We start from the raw sequence: 19,202 nt of genomic DNA, 5'->3' as shown, positions 1-19,202 counted from the left end.
CCTCCTCACCCAGCACGAAGTCCCCGACCCCTCAGCATCCAGCAATGCATCATAGACCTCACCTGTCATTACATCACTGATCTCTCCGAAGCCAGCACTCTACAACACTGACCCCTCCGCAACTGGCACTACATCACTGACCTTCCCATACCTGGCATTACATCACTGACCCCTCCACATCTGACACTACATCACTGACCCCTCCGCACCCGGCACTAAAGCACTGACCCCTCCACATCTGACACTACATCCCTGACCTTTCCGCACCCGGCACTACATCACTGACCCCTCCACAACTGGCACTAAATCACTGACACCTCCGCACCCTGCACTACATCACTGATCCTGTGCACCCAGCACTAAGTCACTGACTCCTCAGCATCATGCACTACATTACGGACCCTTCCTCACCTGGCACTACATCACTGACCCCTCCACAACTGGCACTAAATCACTGACCTCTCTGCACCGTGCACTACGTCACTGACTCCTCTGCACCCGGCACTACATCACTGACCTCTCTGCACCTGTCACTACATCACTGATCCTTCCGATCCCTGCACTAAGTCGCGACCCTCTGTATCTGGCACTATATTACAGACCCTTCCTCGCCCGACACTACGTCACTGACCCCTCCGCACCCGGCACTACATCACTGACCGCTCAACATCTGGCACCATGTCATACCCCCGGTACTCTGTCACGGAAGCGGCCATGTCGACATTCGGCCATGTCGACCTTAAGTCAGGTCGACCTTCCTGCCAGTCGACCTAGTGGGGTCGACCTAATGACTGTAGACCTAAGTTCATTCTAATAGATGACCGCTTCCCTGCCATTGCCTCCACTGTGCTGCCTGCGCTCACAGTGCACTGAACAAAGCCCTGCAGAGTCCCAGAGGCGTACCACTGGCAGCCGCTCTGATTGGCTAACAGTACGCGAGCTCAGATAAGTAAGGGGGAGCCGGGCTGTAATTGAGGGGGGTGGAGGGGTTTAGGGGGGCCCAGACTAAAAAGCATTCCTGGGCCCCAAATATAACTGTAGTGGGTGCAGGGGTTGCCATTAATATGGTGTCCAGGGATTTTGGGTGCCGGATGACTGACCGCCAGTCATTATTCCGACTGCTAAAAGCCTGACAGACGGGCAGCGGCTATTCTCCCTCGTGGGGGTCCATGAGGGAGAATAAAATCAGCGGTGAGCGTAGCCAGCCACTGTGCCCGCAGCGCATGTACTGGAGGCATGGTCTACATAACATAAACTGGGGACACTGTAATGTACCATAATATGAACTTTTCGGACTGTGTGGTATAATATGAACTGAGGGTACTGCAATGTGGCATACTGTGAGCGAGAGGGACTGTGGTATAATATGAACTGAGGGTACTGCAGTGAGCTAGAGGGACTGTGTGGTATAATATGAACTGAGGGTACTGCAATGTGGCATACTGTGAGCTAGAGGGACGGTGTGGTATAATATGAACGGAGGGTACTGCAATGTGGCATACTGTGCGCTAGAGGGACGGTGTAGTATAATATGAACTGAGGGTACTGCAATGTGGCATACTGTGAGCTAGAGGGACGGTGTGGTATAATATGAACGGAGGGTACTGCAATGTGGCATACTGTGAGCTAGAGGGACTGTGTGGTATAATATGAACTGAGGGTACTGCAATGTGGCATACTGTGAGCTAGAGGGACTGTGTAGTATAATATGAACTGAGGGTACTGCAATGTGGCATACTGTGAGCTAGAGGGACTGTGTGGTATAATATGAACTGAGGGTACTGCAATGTGGCATACTGTGAGCTAGAGGGACTGTGTGGTATAATATGAACTGAGGGTACTACAATGTGGCATACTGTGAGCTAGAGGGACGGTGTAGTATAATATGAACTGAGGGTACTGCAATGTGGCATACTGTGAGCTAGAGGGACTGTGTGGTATAATATGAACGGAGGGTACTGCAATGTGGCATACTGTGAGCTAGAGGGACTGTGTGGTATAATATGAACTGAGGGTACTGCAATGTGGCATACTGTGAGCTAGAGGGACTGTGTAATATAATATGAACTGAGGGTACTGCAATGTGGCATACTGTGAGCTAGAGGGACTGTGTGGTATAATATGAACTGAGGGTACTGCAATGTGGCATACTGTGAGCTAGAGGGACTGTGTGGTATAATATGAACGGAGGGTACTACAATGTGGCATACTGTGAGCTAGAGGGACTGTGGCATGATGAGACTTACTGCAGTACTGCGTTTTTTATAACGTTGAACATTATTTATCTGAAAATATCCTTGCGCGCAACATTCCGCAGGCGCGCTGTCTAATGAATGTGCTAGATATACCATCGCTATCGGCAACACACCATACCGCAATATTGTATGTTACAGTATATGTATATCTGGTTTGTCCTAAGGATTGATCATCCATTGAATATATGTTTTGTACATATAATATAATATATGTTACATTTTACTTGTTTTTTATGAGAGTACTTTCCTTTCTCCTCCCTAGGCACTACAATGTGCCATACTGTAAGCTGGTGGGACTGTGTGGCATAATGAGAACTGGGGGCACTACAATGTGGCATACTGTGAGCTGTGGGAATGTGTGGTATAATATGATCTGGGGGCACTACAGTGTGGCATACTGTGAGCTGGAGGGACTGCGTAGCATAATAAGAACTGGTGGCACTACAATGTGGTATAATGTGAGCTGGTGGGACTGTTTGGCATAATAAGAGCTGGTGGCACTACAACGTGGCATGTTGCAGTGCTGGCAGCACTGTGTGGCATAGTGAGAACTGGGGGCACTACAATGTGGCATACTGTTAGCTGGTGGGACTGTTTGTAGTACCCCCAGATCTTATTATGCCACACAGTCCCACCAGCTTACAACATGCCCCATTGTAGTGCCCCCAGATCTTATTATACCAATGTGTCATACTGAGAGCTGGAGTGACTGCGTGGCATAATAAGAACTGGGGGCACTACTAAATGGCATAGCTGGTGGGACTGTGTGGCATAAAATAAACAAGGGCACTACTATGGCCATACAATGAAAAAATTCCTTAAATTACCTTAAGAAATGACACAGAGAAATGTGAGCATTATATTTATTATGCGGTTATAAAGTGACTGTACAGGCGGCACACAGATGTAACACAGGGTGGGTAACAATGACTATCTGAAGATGACTCTAGGTCTACTTGGGTGCCCCACACATAGGCCCTTATTCAGATCTGATCGCAGTACAAATTTGTTCTCAAAATGGGCAAAACCAAGCTGCGCTGCAGGTGGGGCAGATGTAACATGTATAGAGAGGGCAAAACCATGTGCACAGCCCCACCTGCGGTGCACATGGTTTTGCCCATTTTGAGAACAAATTTGCGATCAGATCTGAATAAGGGCCATAACACGGATACACGGTGGCACAAAGACATGGCAGAGAACGAAGAGATTTATTTTGGGCATGAGGACGGTTACCCCCCGCTGAAATACAATCAATGTACCACATGTCCCCAGACATTTAAATATGTACGCTGTTATCAAACCTATATACATAGGCCCAGATGCACTCCGTTCCATAAAGTGATAATGTGGAGAGTGATAAAGTACCAGTGAATCAGCTCCTAACTGGCATGTTACAGGCTGTGTTGGAAATATGATAGAGGTTTGAGGCGCATCGTCCACTTCTCTCTGCTTTCTATCCGTCTCTATATGAGATTAATGACAATGAGAAGCCGGAGACAGCGGCGTTCCGGCGTATTCCGGCGTTTACACAAAGATGTCGCACAGAGGATTCATTTATTAAGCAGGAGAACGTGATTCTTGTGTACAAACGTTAATATAGTCCCTGTGCTCTCCTCATCATCCTCTCCACCCCCGTCACCTGGAACGCGTCCTTCGTAGCTGCGGACAGAGATGACACGTTACACAGTCACCGACATTACAGTGCAATCTGAGGGGACGGGACAGACTGGGTCACATATAGATCCGGGCGTAGGCCGGTAACTATGGGCCTAGTATATCAATTTCTATGCTGCTTATTCACTACATACGGGGCCATCTCAGGAGTCACAGTGATGCAGAAGGGGATGGGGTGGTTTACTAGTGCACATGCGCCATCTCCCCAAATATCACTGGGAAGATGGGGCCAACCGAGGAGGAGGGACCCACTTCCCGCAAGCCAGGTAGGAAGCCTGTGACCTCTCCCACAACCTCTCCCACTGCAATAGAATGGCGCCCCCCTGTGGAGATTTTTTTTTACAGCATAGAATTTTTAGGGGGTGTGCACCTTTTAAGGCCATGCCCCCATTCATTACTGGGACCCAGCGTGGATCTCTACACCCCTGAGGAGGTATAGCTCGGGGGGCTCTGAAATAAAAGGGGATGGGTACTAATTGCCAGTTTTATCCGGGACAGCCATGGAGGATGAGGAATACCCCAACCCCTTCGGTGGGTGATGCCATTCAAAGGTGGCAGAGGGGTGAGGGTGTAAAGTGGGTGTAGCAGGAACTTTTTCACAAAACAGGTTTATCTAATGCTATAGGGTTTATTCTGAGAGCGAGGACCAGATGCTGGGATGGTTCAATGGTCTGTAATAATATAAACTAAGATACCTTGGGCCTGATGCACTACGCTACAAAAAGTGATAAAATGGAGAGTAATAACCAACCAACCAACCAACCAATCAGCTCCTAACTGTCATCACAGACTGTTTGAAAAATGTCAGACAGGAGCTGATTGGCTGGCTATTTATCACTCTCTATTTTATCACTTTTGAAGCTTAGAGCATATGGCCCTATCAGAGCCACAATGTTCGTTGGCTGCTATCCCCCATGTGACTGACACCCCTGGCTACCAATGACTGCTATCCCCCATGTGACTGACACCCCATGCTACCAATGTCTGCTAACCACCATGTGACGGACACCCCTGACTACCAATGGCTGCTAACCACCATGTGACGGACACCCCTGACTACCAATGGCTGCTAACCACCATGTGACGGACACCCCTGACTACCAATGGCTGCTAACCACCATGTGGCGAACACCCCATGCTACCAATGGCTGCTAACCACCATGTAACGGACACCCCTGACTACCAATGGCTGCTAACCACCATGTGGCGAACACCACAGGCTACCAATGGCTGCTATCCACCATGTGGCGAACACCCCAGGCTACCAATGGCTGCTATCTACCATGTGGCAAACACCCCAGGCTACCAATGGCTGCTATCCACCATGTGGCGAACACCCCAGGCTACCAATGGCTGCTATCCACCATGTGGCGAACACCCCAGGCTAACATTGGCTGCTATCCCCAGCAGGACGGACACCACAGGCTACCAATGGCTGCTATCCACCATGTGGCGAACACCCCAGGCTACCAATGGCTGCTATCCACCATGTGGCGAACACCCCAGGCTAACATTGGCTGCTATCCCCGGCAGGACGGACACCACAGGCTACCAATGGCTGCTATCCATCCTGTGATGGACATCCCAGGCTACCAATGGCTGCTATCCCCTGTAGGACGGGCACTTCGGGTTGATTTAGGGGTGATCACAAGTTACAGCAGCAGCAGCATTAATTCCCCCACTACCACGTTTTTACGTTAATATGAGAGATGATGTCGCCCTCTTACCATATGCGATTCCAGTGTATCCGAACCTGAGAGACAAAGCAACGCTGAGAGTTAGTAAATGTGGAGAGTGTCAGTGGGCGACATAAATATCAGTGCTGTAACTATCGGTGACCAGGAGATGGCACTGTCCACCCTCCAGCTGTTCTCCCCATGTACGCTCTGACGAGCAGGGCCCCCCTCCCTCATGTTCCCAGAACCATCTTTGCTCCCAGTGCCCCTGTCTCCCGATTCTGTGTGCCCGCTCTATAATTGGCACAGGCTCACTGAGAGCTGATCTGATTTTACCCTTCCAACGACTTTTCTCAAATCCCCACCCGTAGTTCTCTAGGCCACATCCTAAAATGTTCTGTCAGTGTACATTTACTGTACCATGGATTAGTCACCCGTTACTGGGCATATACCCTACACTGTGCTGCAGAAACTTTGTGGCATTTTAAAGCCGTATAACAACAACAACAACAACAACAACAACAACAACAACTTCTAGATGCAATCCCCACATTTGGAGCCTGAGAACTGTGACTATTGGGGGCACACAGGGATCACATCCTAGGTGCCACAGACGCTGGGTGCAGACCTGGGAATCCAGCGGAGGATGTACGACCAGTAACATAACTACGACACAGGTGGAACGCCGGCGTACGTACCAGTCCCAGCAGCCGTTGGGATTGGTCAGGTTGGACTTGGCCTGAGGATACAGGATGATGAAGTTATTCAGATCGGCCACCTGGTTGTAGCCGGCGTATCTGGCAAATTTGTCACCGACTTTCTCCCTGCAAAATAACGAGAGAATAAGAATTGATCCTGCTGCACCCGGTGTGTCTGACCAGCGCTCTCCCCCGAAGGCAGGATCACTGGATGCAGCTCTGGGGTCTATTTACGAAGGTGAGAGATAAAGGTGCCAGATGTACTAAGCTGGAAAAGTGATAAAACCACCAGCCAGTCAGCTCCTAACTGCCATGTCACAGCCTGTGTTTGAAAAAAGTGACAGGTGGGAGCTGATTGGTTGGTGGTTTATCACTCTCCATTTTATCACTTTTCCAGGCATAGTACGAGATGTACTAAGTGTTGAGATAAAGTACCAACCAACCAACCAGTCATTTTTCAAACATTGGGACTAGGGTGGCCAATCCCGGGATCGGCGGGATTCCGGGATTTGGCCCTAAAAACTCCGGGATTTCAATCCCGGGATTGGAGTATCCAATCCCGGGATTTCGGTATTAGACTGCGCATGCGCAGTCTAATACCGGTCAGCGTCTGAACACTCGCTCAGACGCTGCCCGACTGTTCCAGACCCCTGCGTGCGGCCTGCGCAGCGTGACGGTCACGCTGTGCAGGCCACGCACACCGCCCACAGCCCCACACTGCTGTCAGTGTCACTCCCCCTGGCCGCCCGGCCCCACCTCTTCTCCTGCGCCGGCCAGCCCGCCCCTTCACCGACGCCGGCTGCAGTGCTGATATGTGCTGATATGAGGAGGTGCACGAGCCCGACGGCACCGTGCACCTCAGAACCCACACCACTCCCGGCCGCCCGCCTGCCAATGTAAGTAAATCTGCGGGTCGGCCGGTGTGGGGGTGGGTATAGGGCACATGCCAGCAAACTAAGGATGCCAATCCCGGGATCCCGGGAATCCCGGGATTGAGCATATTTCAATCCCGGATCCCGGGATTGAAAAAATGCCCCGGGATTGGAATCCCTAATTGGGACAGATGTATTACGCCTGGTGAAGAGATAAAGTGGATGGTGATAACGCAGCAGCCAATCAACTCATATCTGTCATTTTTAACACAGCTGATTGGCTGCGGCGTTATCATCTACTTTATCGCTTCACCAGGCTTAACCCCGTCGGTGGTATGCCTGTAAATCTTCCAGGCCGAGCTACGCTGCAGGAGTGGGCTAACCCGGAAAATATCCGGGCATGCCACTGATAAGCAAGTTTGCGCCAGGTGTATCTCCAGGGTGCACCACCATTCGGCAGCTCCAGTTCTTTCCCCCCCTTACCGCTCCGACCACTACCTGTGGCTCACCCGCCACCGCTGGTCCCCGCCTCCAATCCTCCCAGTCACCGATCGGTGAAGTTCGGAGCCACTCGGGCGTTTGTGTGTTCAGGTGCCCAAATACAATAATGACCGAACACCCGAGCTCTCCCGAGCCCTCCCGAGCCATCCCCGAATTTCCCCCGTGATAGCCACACACAGCCAAAGCCAGAAGCAGCTGCCCCAGGGGAGCGGAAACTGCTGCAGAGTATTTCTCTGCCCTGGTAGGTTTGTCCTGCCCCAGGAAAACCCACCACTCAAAGGGGTAATACATCCCAGTGCCTGTAACATGACAGTTAGGAGCTAATTGGCCGCTACATTATCTCTTTCCATTATCACCAAGGCTTAGTAAACCCCCCCCAAAATGTTTAGTACCAGAAGAGAATATTACCTGCCCTGCATACAGCCGTGGAAGGCGATATGGAGTCGGCACCCTGAAACCAACACACAGAGGCTCAGAAATAACACACGCTGAGTTCCTCGCTCCGACGTACAGGAACAAACACTGGAATCATTATTACAGGTGACGCGACGTGGTGCAATATTATCCCTGCTGGGTATGGATTGGGTATAAATGACCAAACACACTTATGGTGACCCTTTCCGGCAGCGGCACTCAGACCCAGGACCCTTCTCCTGCCCGGTCCCTCCCTGGACCGTCTCTATATTGGTTGCACCAGTATAAAGCAAGGTTCTGTCCACCACAGGCCGCAGTCCCGCCAGCACTTACTTGCTCCGTTCTTGCACGCCGTTGGCACATACAGGTAGCCGGCAGTATCCATCCCATACGTTATAGTGGGCGCCAGCTTGAAGTATTCAGACTGGTCAAACAAGGTCAGCTGGGGATAAAGCGTATTCCAGAAGGGACATTAGAGGTAGAGGCAGATTTAGCACCAGCCCAATTCCCCCGGGACAGACGCTATGCAGCACCATATACATGAAGGGTCCCATTATCACCCACTACACATTGCTATATACTGCGCTTAAGTACAGTACTGTATATCATATACATCTGGCATTGGTGCCAGTACCACAATGATACTTCCTCCGTTAGCACCATCCTGGGATAACGCTAACAATGGAGAACGCTGAAAAAATAGTGTCAAGTAATTTATATATAGGTTTTTTCAATTATCGGGTCGCCTTCCCTCCCCAAAATGATACTGTATATATTACTTTCCCCAAGAAAATAAAGTCAATATAATTTTATTTTAAATAAGATATAATCGTATAAAAGGATTTAATAATAATTCTCTCTATATATATACATATATAATTATTATTTGGGTGCTACCAGTGTATTTGGAGGCTCAGCCCGGACCTCGCAGCATCCCCCCCACAGAGCCCATGGATACCCCCCCCCCTCCCCCCATAGCTGTACCTGTCCAGTTTGTCCTGCGCTGCTGCTGGGTCTCTGTAAGGAAGCAATGAGACAGTGTCACAAGCCGATTCTATTAAATCCGCCTAGGAATTCCGCCCTCTTTCCTCCATGCGCTCACTCACCTGCAGCCCCCCGTAGATGTGGTTCAGAGCCTCGTAAGCCCCATTGTAGTTGCAGTTGTTAATATAGTCGTTGTTCAGGACCCCACAGGCTCCCCCGTAACTGTCCGTGGGCTGGAACGACAAACATTTTGTGCCTTTCATCCATATTATCATCAGGGTTGATTGATTTCTTTGGCCCTTGGAAATGTCATAGCTCTGCTTTTCAGCTCCACAATAGATTATTACCCACATTTTACAGTGAGATGTCACCGTGACCAATTAATTTAAGGCAACATTATAATGACCAAGGCGTGTTCTGTCCCTTGTGGTGGCAGCGGTTAATCGCCTACAAATGGAGATACAGCGATTGCGAGCAGTTGGGACTTGCAGTCCGTTAGCGGCTGGCTTGCTAAGTGGTGCCGGCAAGAGGAGTCGGTGACCGCTAGTTACTGGAAACCGGACGAGCCCCCACAAACATGGTGATGCCGACTGGTTAGTGAGTACAACCCCCTTCACAGTGGTAAATATGGAACTTGCCAGGAGACCAGGGCTGTTATTTATAAAATCTTGGAGAGATAAAGTCCTACACACCAGAAGTTTCTGGCCGTCTCAGGCCTCCCCAGCATAGCATGCTTGGTGGGTCTCGTCAGTAGAGCACATGTGGGTGAATAGATGGTTCCACCAACGTGATTCTCTCCCCTACACTTCACGGATGAGGAACTTCAGTATATTTCCACTCACCATGCCATGCTCCGCGCCGATGTTGTAAACGGTTTTGATGGCCCCAGAGCTTGTAATATACGATGCATAATAGTCCTGCAGTTTTTTAGCCACCCCTATGAGGAAAATAAATAAGATCTGAATTATAGACACAGGTTTTTTTTATTGCCAGTACTTTTTTCATATATAATTCTACTAGGTGATTCATCGCGCCAACCGGGCGCTCTTCACACCGTCGTAAGGGGCTACGGCCACACCCCCGGAGCATCGGGTCAGGCCACACTCCCCCCCCCCGAGCAGCGGGTCTGCCCACAACCCCCCCCCCTCCCACAGAGCGGCGAGTCTTCCCACACACCCCCTCCCCCGGAGCAGCGGGTATGCCCGCCCTCCCCCCTTACCCCAGAGTGGTGGGTCTGCAACTCCCCAGAGCAGCAGGTATGCAGGCATGGGGCAGTCCTACCGCTCCGGGTGGGGGCGGGCATACCCACTGCTCCAGCGAGGGGGGGGGGTGCGGGCATATCCGCTGCTCCAGCGAAAAGGGGGTGCGTGCTGACCCACCGCTTCGGATGGGCATACCCACTACTGCGGCGGGTGGGTTGCGGGCAGACCCGCTGCTCTGGGGGTGGGGTGGGGGGGTTGTGGGCAGACCCGCAACTCCGGTGGGGGGCTTGCACTCAGACCCACTGATCCGGGGGGGGGGGTTGTGTGTGCGACCAGACCTGCTGCTTGCGGGGTGGAGTGCGTGCAGAACCGCTGCTCGTGGGGGAGGAGGGGGGGGGGGTGCGTGCAGACCCGCTGATCCTGTGGGGGGGACACAGTGCGTGCAGACATGCTACTCGGGGGGGGGGGGGGGTGCGGTACCCACTACTGCAGGCAGACCCGCTGCTCGCGTACGGGGGGGGGTTTGCTCAGACCCGCTGATCCAGGGGGGGGGGGGGGGGGGGATTTTTGTGCGAGCAGACCTGCCGATCTTGGGAGGGGGGGGGGGGTGGACAGACCTGCTGCTCGTGAGGGAGGGAGGGGCGATGCTGGCGGGGGAGGGGGGGTGCAGGAAGACCCGCTGCTCGCTCTGGGGCATGGAAGACACGCTGCTCACCTGTGGTGTATAATGGTGGATGGTGGGCGTGTGCTGTAAAGGGGGTGCTGGTGTGTATAACGCTGGTCTATCTCTAGGGGGGGCGGGTTTGTGTATAACGCTGGGCGGGGTGGAGGGTGTCCTAAGGCAGAAACTATGTGTGTATAACGCTGTCAATCACTCTTGTAACCCCCCCCAGCGTTATACACACAGGGGATGAGTGACAAATCTGGCTAAATATATAAGAGACTAGGGGATCTCTGGAGTGTGGGTTACCAACTCTCCAAGAGAACACACTGTTCTTGTCACAACAGAAACATCCCTAGAGAGAATGTGTGTGCGTGTCACGTGGTAGGGAATATAGATTGTAAGCTCCACTGGGGCAGGAACTGATGTGAATGTTTAAATATTCTCTGTACAGCGCTGCGGAATATGTGTGCGCTATATAATATAACTGGTAATAATATTCTCCTTACAGTGATGTGGAATATGTGTGCGCTATATAAATAAATGGTAATAATAATCTCTGTACAGCGCTGCGGAATATGTGTGCGCTATATAAATAACTGGTAATAATATTCTCTGTACAGCGCTGTGGAATGTGTGTGCTATATAAATAACTGGTAATAATAATCTCTGTACAGCGCTGCGGAATATGTGTGATCTATATAAATAACTGGTAATAATATTCTCTGTACAGCGCTGCGGAATGTGTGTGCGCTATATAATAACTGGTAATAATAGCCTCTGTACAGCGCTGTGGAATATGTGTGCGCTATATAATATAACTGGTAATAATATTCTCTGTACAGTGATGTGAAATATGTGTGCGCTATATAATAACTGGTAATAATAGTCTCTGTACAGCGCTGCGGAATATGTGTGCGCTATATAATAACTGGTAATATTCTCTGTACAGCGCTGCGGAATATGTGTGCGCTATATAATAACTGGTAATAATATTCTCTGTACGGCGCTGTGGAATATGTGTGCGCTATATAATAACTGGTAATAATAGTCTCTGTACAGCGCTGCGGAATATGTGTGCGCTATATAATAACTGGTAATAATATTCTCTGTACAGCACTGCGGAATATGTGTGCACTATATAATAACTGGTAATAATATTCTCTGTACAGCGCTGCAGAATATGTCTGCACTATATAAATAACTGGTAATAATAGTCTCTGTACATCGCTGAGGAATATGTGTGCGCTATATAAGAACTGGTAATAATAGTCTCTGTACAGCTCTGCGGAATATGTGTGCGCTATATAATAACTGGTAATAATAGTCTCTGTACAGCTCTGCGGAATATGTGTGTGCTATATAATAACTGGTAATAAAATTCTCTGTGCGGCGCTATGGAATATGTGTGCGCTATATAATAACTGGTAATAATAGTCTCTGTACAGCGCTGCGGAATATGTGTGCGCTATATAATAACTTTTAATAATATTCTCTGTACAGCGCTGTGGAATATGTGTGCGCTATATAATAACTGGTAATAATATTCTCTGTGCAGCGCTGTGGAATATGTGTGCGCTATATAAATAACTGGTAATAATATTCTCTGTGCAGCGCTGTGGAATATGTGTGCGATATATAAATAACTGGTAATAATAGTCTCTGTACAGCGCTATGGAATATGTGTGCGCTATATAATAACTGGTAATAATATTCTCTGTACAGCGCTGCGGAATATGTGTGCGCTATATAATAACTGGTAATAATAGTCTCTGTACAGTGCTGTGGAATATGTGTGCGCTATAAACTAACTGGTAATAATAGTCTCTGTACAGCGCTGTGGAATATGTGTGTGCTATATAATAACTGGTAATAATAGTCTCTGTACAGTGCTGTGGAATATGTGTGCGCTATATAATAACTGGTAATAATAATCTCTGTACAGCGCTGCAGAATATGTGTGCGCTATATAAATAACTGGTAATAATAGTCTCTGTACAGCGCTGCGGAATATGTGTGCGCTATATAAATAACTGGTAATAATAGTCACTGTAAAGCGCTGCAGAATATGTGTGCGCTATATAATAACTGGTAATAATATTCTCTGTACAGTGCTGTGGAATATGTGTGCGCTATATAATAACTGGTAATAATAGTCACTGTAAAGCGCTGCAGAATATGTGTGCACTATATAATAACTGGTAATAATATTCTCTGTACAGCGCTGTGGAATATGTGTGCGCTATATAATAACTGGTAATAATATTCTCTGTACAGCGCTGTGGAATATGTGTGCGCTATATAATAACTGGTAATAATAGTCTCTGTGCAGCGCTGCAGAATATGTGGGCGCTATATAAATAACTGGTAATAATATTCTCTGTGCAGCGCTGCAGAATATGTGTGCGCTATATAATAACTGGTAATAATATTCTCTGTGCAGCGCTGCAGAATATGTGTGCGCTATATAATAACTGGTGATAATACTCTCTGTACAGCGCTGTGGAATATGTGTGCGCTATATAATAACTGGTAATAATATTCTCTGTGCAGCGCTGCAGAATATGTGTGCGCTATATAATAACTGGTGATAATACTCTCTGTACAGTGCTGTGGAATATGTGTGCGCTATATAATAACTGGTAATAATATTCTCTGTACAGCGCTGCGGAATATGTGTGCGCTATATAATAACTGGTAATAATAGTCTCTGTACATCGCTGCGGAATATGTGTGCGCAATATAATAACTGGTAATAATAGTCTCTGTACACCGTTGCGGAATATGTGTGCGCTATATAATAACTGGTAATAATATTCTCTGTACAGCACTGTGGAATATGTGTGCGCTATGTAAATAACTGGTAATAATATTCTCTGTGCAGTGCTGCAGAATATGTGGGCGCTATATAAATAACTGGTAATAAATGAGATATGCTTCTGCAAGGGAATTGTATTCATCACTCACCTTGCACGAGGACAGAGTCCGCAGCTCCGGAGAAGATAAACACCCGTCCGCGCGCCAGATTGGACAAGGGGTCTATTAATCCCGTTTTTGCGCATGTTTCTGTGTAAACTTTGAGAGGCGAAACGCTGATGCTGGAAGGATACTTCATACATGCGCCGGTTGCTGTCAGCGCGTTCCCTATGGCACAGTAGTAGGGACCTGTGCGGAAGTGGAGAAACGCGTCAGTCTCAGAATTCATTATTTCCAGAGCTGCACTTAAATAATTATAATAATTATTATTTTCACTTATTTACATGGTTTCACAAGGTGTCCGCAGCGTGTGTGTGTGTGTACAGAATACACGGTAACTATTACAGATAAAGAAATGATTGGTTATATACACTGTGTATTAAAGAGTTTGTCTAAACTGCTGCTGGGTACAAGTTAAATGTATCTGATTAAATACATGACAAAGATCCCCCAACACGCACACATTCTGGGCTGCAGAGGCACCATGGTGGCGAAATGCGTCATGATTGGTAGACATCATTAAATGCCACCCTCAAAGTGAAATCATTGCTGGGGCGGAGCCAAAGTATATCAGAGGCAGCAATGACCTCTAGGCGTAATGGGCAAATAGAACCCGCTGTGGTTTTTATTGGGCAACCATAAAATACCAGAACATCACTGCAATCCTTCGCACACCGTCCTCCATCCTTGGCGGTGATAACAGGGTTAAATTAAAGCCTGAAACCATTAAGAATTGAACAAACCTTATTATTATTATGATGACACCACATAATAAAGTCTTCTTACCTCCAGCAAATATAGCGGCCCCCAGAACTTTCCCGGAGTGGGCGACGTGGAACTGATTGGCCATATAAGCCCCAGAGGACAGGCCGGAGACGGACACATAGCTGTCCAGGTTGTAGGAGCCTGTGGGTAGGTGTCAGAAAGGAGATCATACCACAAACAATGCAATATTCAGACATATAGGATTGGCGATACAACGCTACTGTGTAGGTGTGTGCTAAGGAAATGCCAGCTCTCCGGCAGATGCCTAACCCCATGATATAATTGCTTATTGCCTTGGATTGCACGGCATGCTGGGAGTTTTAGTTCAAAAGTAGCCTACCCCATACTATACGGGAATGAACTACCTATGGCCCTTATTCTGATCGGTGCGGCCGGATCCGATTATGCGGCCAGGACCGTGCGTGCGAAACCCCGCCTTCCATACGGATCGCCAACTCCGTCCGTACGCGGTAAGAAGCTGGCCGAACGGACCGCACGTGTATTTTTCATGGAATACGCCTCCTCCATCTCAGGGAACCTCCCCCATCATTCGATGGTCGCAGATCATCGAATGCAGGACCGAGTGGTCCACCAGCTCCCGCAACCTCAGACCACACGGACATTTCTCCGTGCAAAAGCAGGGATCTGGGTGGGCAGCTGACATCCGGCGATGTCATATGTCCGCCCCCTACACGTGCGTCACGACTGCATTACCATACGTACGCCCAGCGTTTGCATGGGAACGCCCATGAAACGCGGGGTGTACACATATGGTAATGAGCCCAAATAGCCCTTCACGCCCCTCTCCACCCCCTGTTCGGAGTGTTCACATTTCATGCGGGATTTAGCCGTACGCCCCGCTCGCACATGCGCAGAGACGCCTCTGCACATGCGCAGACACAAAACATCGGCGGCACGAACGCACGCGGATATTACCGCACCAACCAGAATAAGGGCCTATATGTCTTCTTGTTAAGTAATACAGTGGAGAGAGATAAAGTAGCAGCAAGTTATTTTTTAATTATGGTATTTAGCATTGCAGTTAGGAGCCACTTGGCCGGTACTTTACCTCTCTCCGAGGCTAAGTACATTTGGCCCCATTCGGAACTGATCGTTGGGCTTGCGAATCTTCGGAACCCAACGATCAGGTAAACACCGTCAAGCACAAACAAATCCCCACCCATGTGCACTGCTGTCAATGTGGTCGCAGCCGCGCACGAAGGGAAAAACCATTCACAGTAATTTCCCATCGAATGGATTTCCTCTCTGATCGCAGCGCCCCCAAACTGCCGCAATGTGTCAATCACCCTGCAATGGCTAGCCCTCGCTAGCTGCCTTCTGGACATATGGCTCGCGCATGTGCACCGCATACCATGCACATGCGCGTTCATCTGGTCTGAATCAGGCCCATAGACCCCACACGACAGTTAATTCATATTTGGAAACAAAGATCTATGTATATAAATGCTATGTACATAAAAATGAGAGAGATAGGTCATGTATTGCAGTTTACAGTTATGCCGGAGAGTTGCGGAGCTTCCTTTGCATGTGGGTCAGGTTGGTCATTAAGGTCTAGGATATGTGCAGATATGGAAGTGTAGGAACAAATACACTCGCTGATCGTATAGAAACATTCCCAAAAAGAAACGACAAAGCAAACAGACACAGGGCCCCTATTTATCCCTGGCCCTGTAGAAGCTGGAGCTACTAGCCCCTCACTAGTAAAGTCGCGACTCCACAAGGGGGTTAGAAGCCACCAGTGGCAAACCAACTTGCCCCCTCGTGGACCAATCTCAGTCGGTATTTTGAATTCCTGTACGCTGGACCATGGCCACACTCACTCACATGGAGCACGTCAAATATTCATATTGGTAGAGAGAAGTCTGGTGGGCTTAGGAGAAAAACCAACCCCCAGTATCTCACTGTCATAATAATGGTCTGAACTTAGCCTAGAACAGCACATTCTACTCAAATACATAATATCTACAACATGTACAGTATGATTATAGACCACAGCAAAAGGAAGTATGATATTAAACAGGTCAGGCTCTCACCTAGCCTGGACTGCCCATGACAGAGGCCTACCAGGACCAGCAGAAGAAAACCCTGCTCCATTCCGAGAGTTGCTCAGCGTGTCCCGGACTGTCCCAGTGTCACACGCAACACAGATTTTATATGCATGCAAAAATAGTGTGTAATCTCGGTGGCAGGAGAACCAGGTGGTGTCAGACCTTGTGGACACCGATAGCGGAACAGCCTTCGCTGGTTATATAATGATTAACTTATGTTACGTGAGATACTGTATTCCCATTTCAAAATAAAAGAAACCACAATTGGATCCGCCACAGTCGATGCGCTCAGGGGTGCGAAGCCGAAGCTATCAGAAATGGTCTTATGTTTATTGCCAATGGTTATAGGTGAGGTGAGGCGATCGCTCTGAGTAATTCATGCATCATAGGAGTTTGTTTTTTTTCCTCATACGCAGTAGCAAATAAAATGCCTTATTCAGACGCATTCTCTAGGCTGCATATGTTCGCAGCCTAGTGAACAAGTATATGCCGCCTGACCACCACAACCACCATTCGGCCCAACAGGAATCCTCACCAAAATCTCTTATGTATGTGAACAATTTCATTGCATGTGTCCCCAGCCCTAAAGGGGTGTGGATCATGATTTCGACAAGATTTAGGTTGACAGTCAATAGGTCGGACCACTATTGGTCGACAGACAAAAGGTTGACATATGTAAAATGGTCGACATTCATTAGGTCAACAAGGTCGACATCGGTTTTCACTTTTTAAGTGTCTATGTCAACATAGGTCGCCAAGGACACAGTATTAGTGTATCACATCCCCTCGCATGGCGCACTGCACTCGCCATGCTTTACGTGCAGTGCCTCGCTGCACTCACCCGCTATTATAATCTCGCTCTATGCCCACTGGGATGGTAGGTTAAGAACAAGTCAGTTTAAAAAACAAATAACAAAAAGCTCATAATGAACTTTTTTATTGTTGACCTTTTGACCATGTCAATCAATAGTGATCGACCTAAATACCATATACCCCCCTAAAGGTCTCATTCCAAGATTTTCTGAACACGGAAACTGCATGCTAACCAGTCAATAGTCCATAACTTCACTTCTGTCACATCTAGTTAATATCTACTAGCCTTGGGCTTTTTAATTCTTAACTAAGATTTATGGTACCGCCATGGGTACAAAACATAGCTCTCATTATGGAAAACTAGAGTATAATACAAGCATCTTTAGATAAATTTTAGCAAAACATCTCGTTCCATTTAAGTTGTTACTTACAAGTGGCTCTGCTCAATCTAGATTATTGTGAAAGCTACGGAGACACGGCTCCACTTCTACCGAGTAAGAGCTGAGTAACCCCAGCCCTGCGTATTCTGTGTGCGGTGATCACTACAATGCTGTATATAAGTTTGATGAAGGATGGCAGATATTGTATTTGATGACAGCGCCTCAAAAATATTTTATATAATTGATTGGCCAGATACATAGGTATGTATTCAATGTCAGGCACCATTTCCGACAACATTGAAGACAGATTTAGAAAAAACAGATCAGATGTGTTTTGACGGAAACGGACTTGGAATGTCGCATTCAAGTCTGTTTCTCCACAATTCACGGCCATTTTCGCTGACACACTCACTTTTTGCCACTCAACAGGCTTAACATCGAATTCCGCCTGTAGAGATGCAGGCGAGCTGGCTGAAAACGGCCTGGGATTCTGACTTTCGGGAAGTTCCGACAGTCAGAATCCCATATTGAATACCCCCCAAAAGCTCACCAGAGCCACACAGCTTCTGCAAAGTCCATTTTTTTCTCTTGTAGAACCTTGTATTCGTTTCACAGACCAAAAATAGCCAGCTAAACCCTACTAGTCCACCAGCACCCTCAGATCTTCACTGCACTAGAATTTTATGGACTTAGCTTTTCTCATCAAAAGGACTCAGGGCACTTTACACAAATCACTGCGGGATGTAATAGTGTCTGAGTTCAGTGGCCGTGCAGGATTCAAGCTGAACTTGGACAATTTTTAAAGGGGCACTCACTTACAAGGCATGGTTTTGCATGTGTATTCGTAACGACTAATTTAGATAGTACTATAAATAATATCAGATGTAAAACTGGGTGAATCGGACACTTTAAGCCAAAAACAATTCTACCTAAACTCTGCAACAGATCACACTGCTAAAACATCCTCCCTTTACACTCTCCCACACGCCCTCTTCGCTCCATAAATGCCTTTTCTGCCAACTGGTTACTTCCTCCCATTCCTACCACTGGAATTCTCTACCTCTCCCCATCAGATTCTCAACCTTTCTACACCATGCAGCATTGTCTATATACAATGTTCTTATCCTACTTTGCTTTGTTTGTTTACGTCATTTGGTCTCGATTCCGACAAATGCGCATATGTCTGAAAACTGGTTGTTCAGCCATTTCTGGAGACCTGCGCATGTGTGAGCACTTAAACTGTAGACTCCCCATCACCGCAG

At 48.1% G+C, this 19,202-nt stretch overlaps 1 protein-coding gene across 1 annotated transcript; it reads right to left on the bottom strand.

Annotated features, from left to right (window-relative positions):
* Window positions 1-3,154: 3,154 nt before the first annotated feature.
* LOC146073661 (poly(3-hydroxybutyrate) depolymerase-like) lies at window positions 3,155-17,439 on the bottom strand. The gene is made up of 10 exons (XM_083181023.1): window positions 14,700-17,439; window positions 13,905-14,102; window positions 9,917-10,011; window positions 9,197-9,307; window positions 9,075-9,107; window positions 8,424-8,532; window positions 8,085-8,127; window positions 6,304-6,429; window positions 5,657-5,682; window positions 3,155-3,914 (listed from the first exon to the last, which is right to left on the bottom strand). The coding sequence occupies exons 1-10, from the start codon at window positions 14,761-14,763 to the stop codon at window positions 3,847-3,849; spliced, it is 873 nt and encodes a 290-aa protein (XP_083037149.1). The 5' UTR covers window positions 14,764-17,439; the 3' UTR covers window positions 3,155-3,846.
* Window positions 17,440-19,202: the final 1,763 nt, after the last annotated feature.

The sequence above is a fragment of the Crinia signifera genome, chromosome 4, assembly GCF_055691185.1.
Source record: "Crinia signifera chromosome 4, ASM5569118v1, whole genome shotgun sequence".
Classification (NCBI taxonomy): Eukaryota; Metazoa; Chordata; class Amphibia; order Anura; family Myobatrachidae; genus Crinia; species Crinia signifera.
Note: the sequence above shows the minus strand (reverse complement) of the source record. Positions and strands in the feature narration are given on the sequence as shown.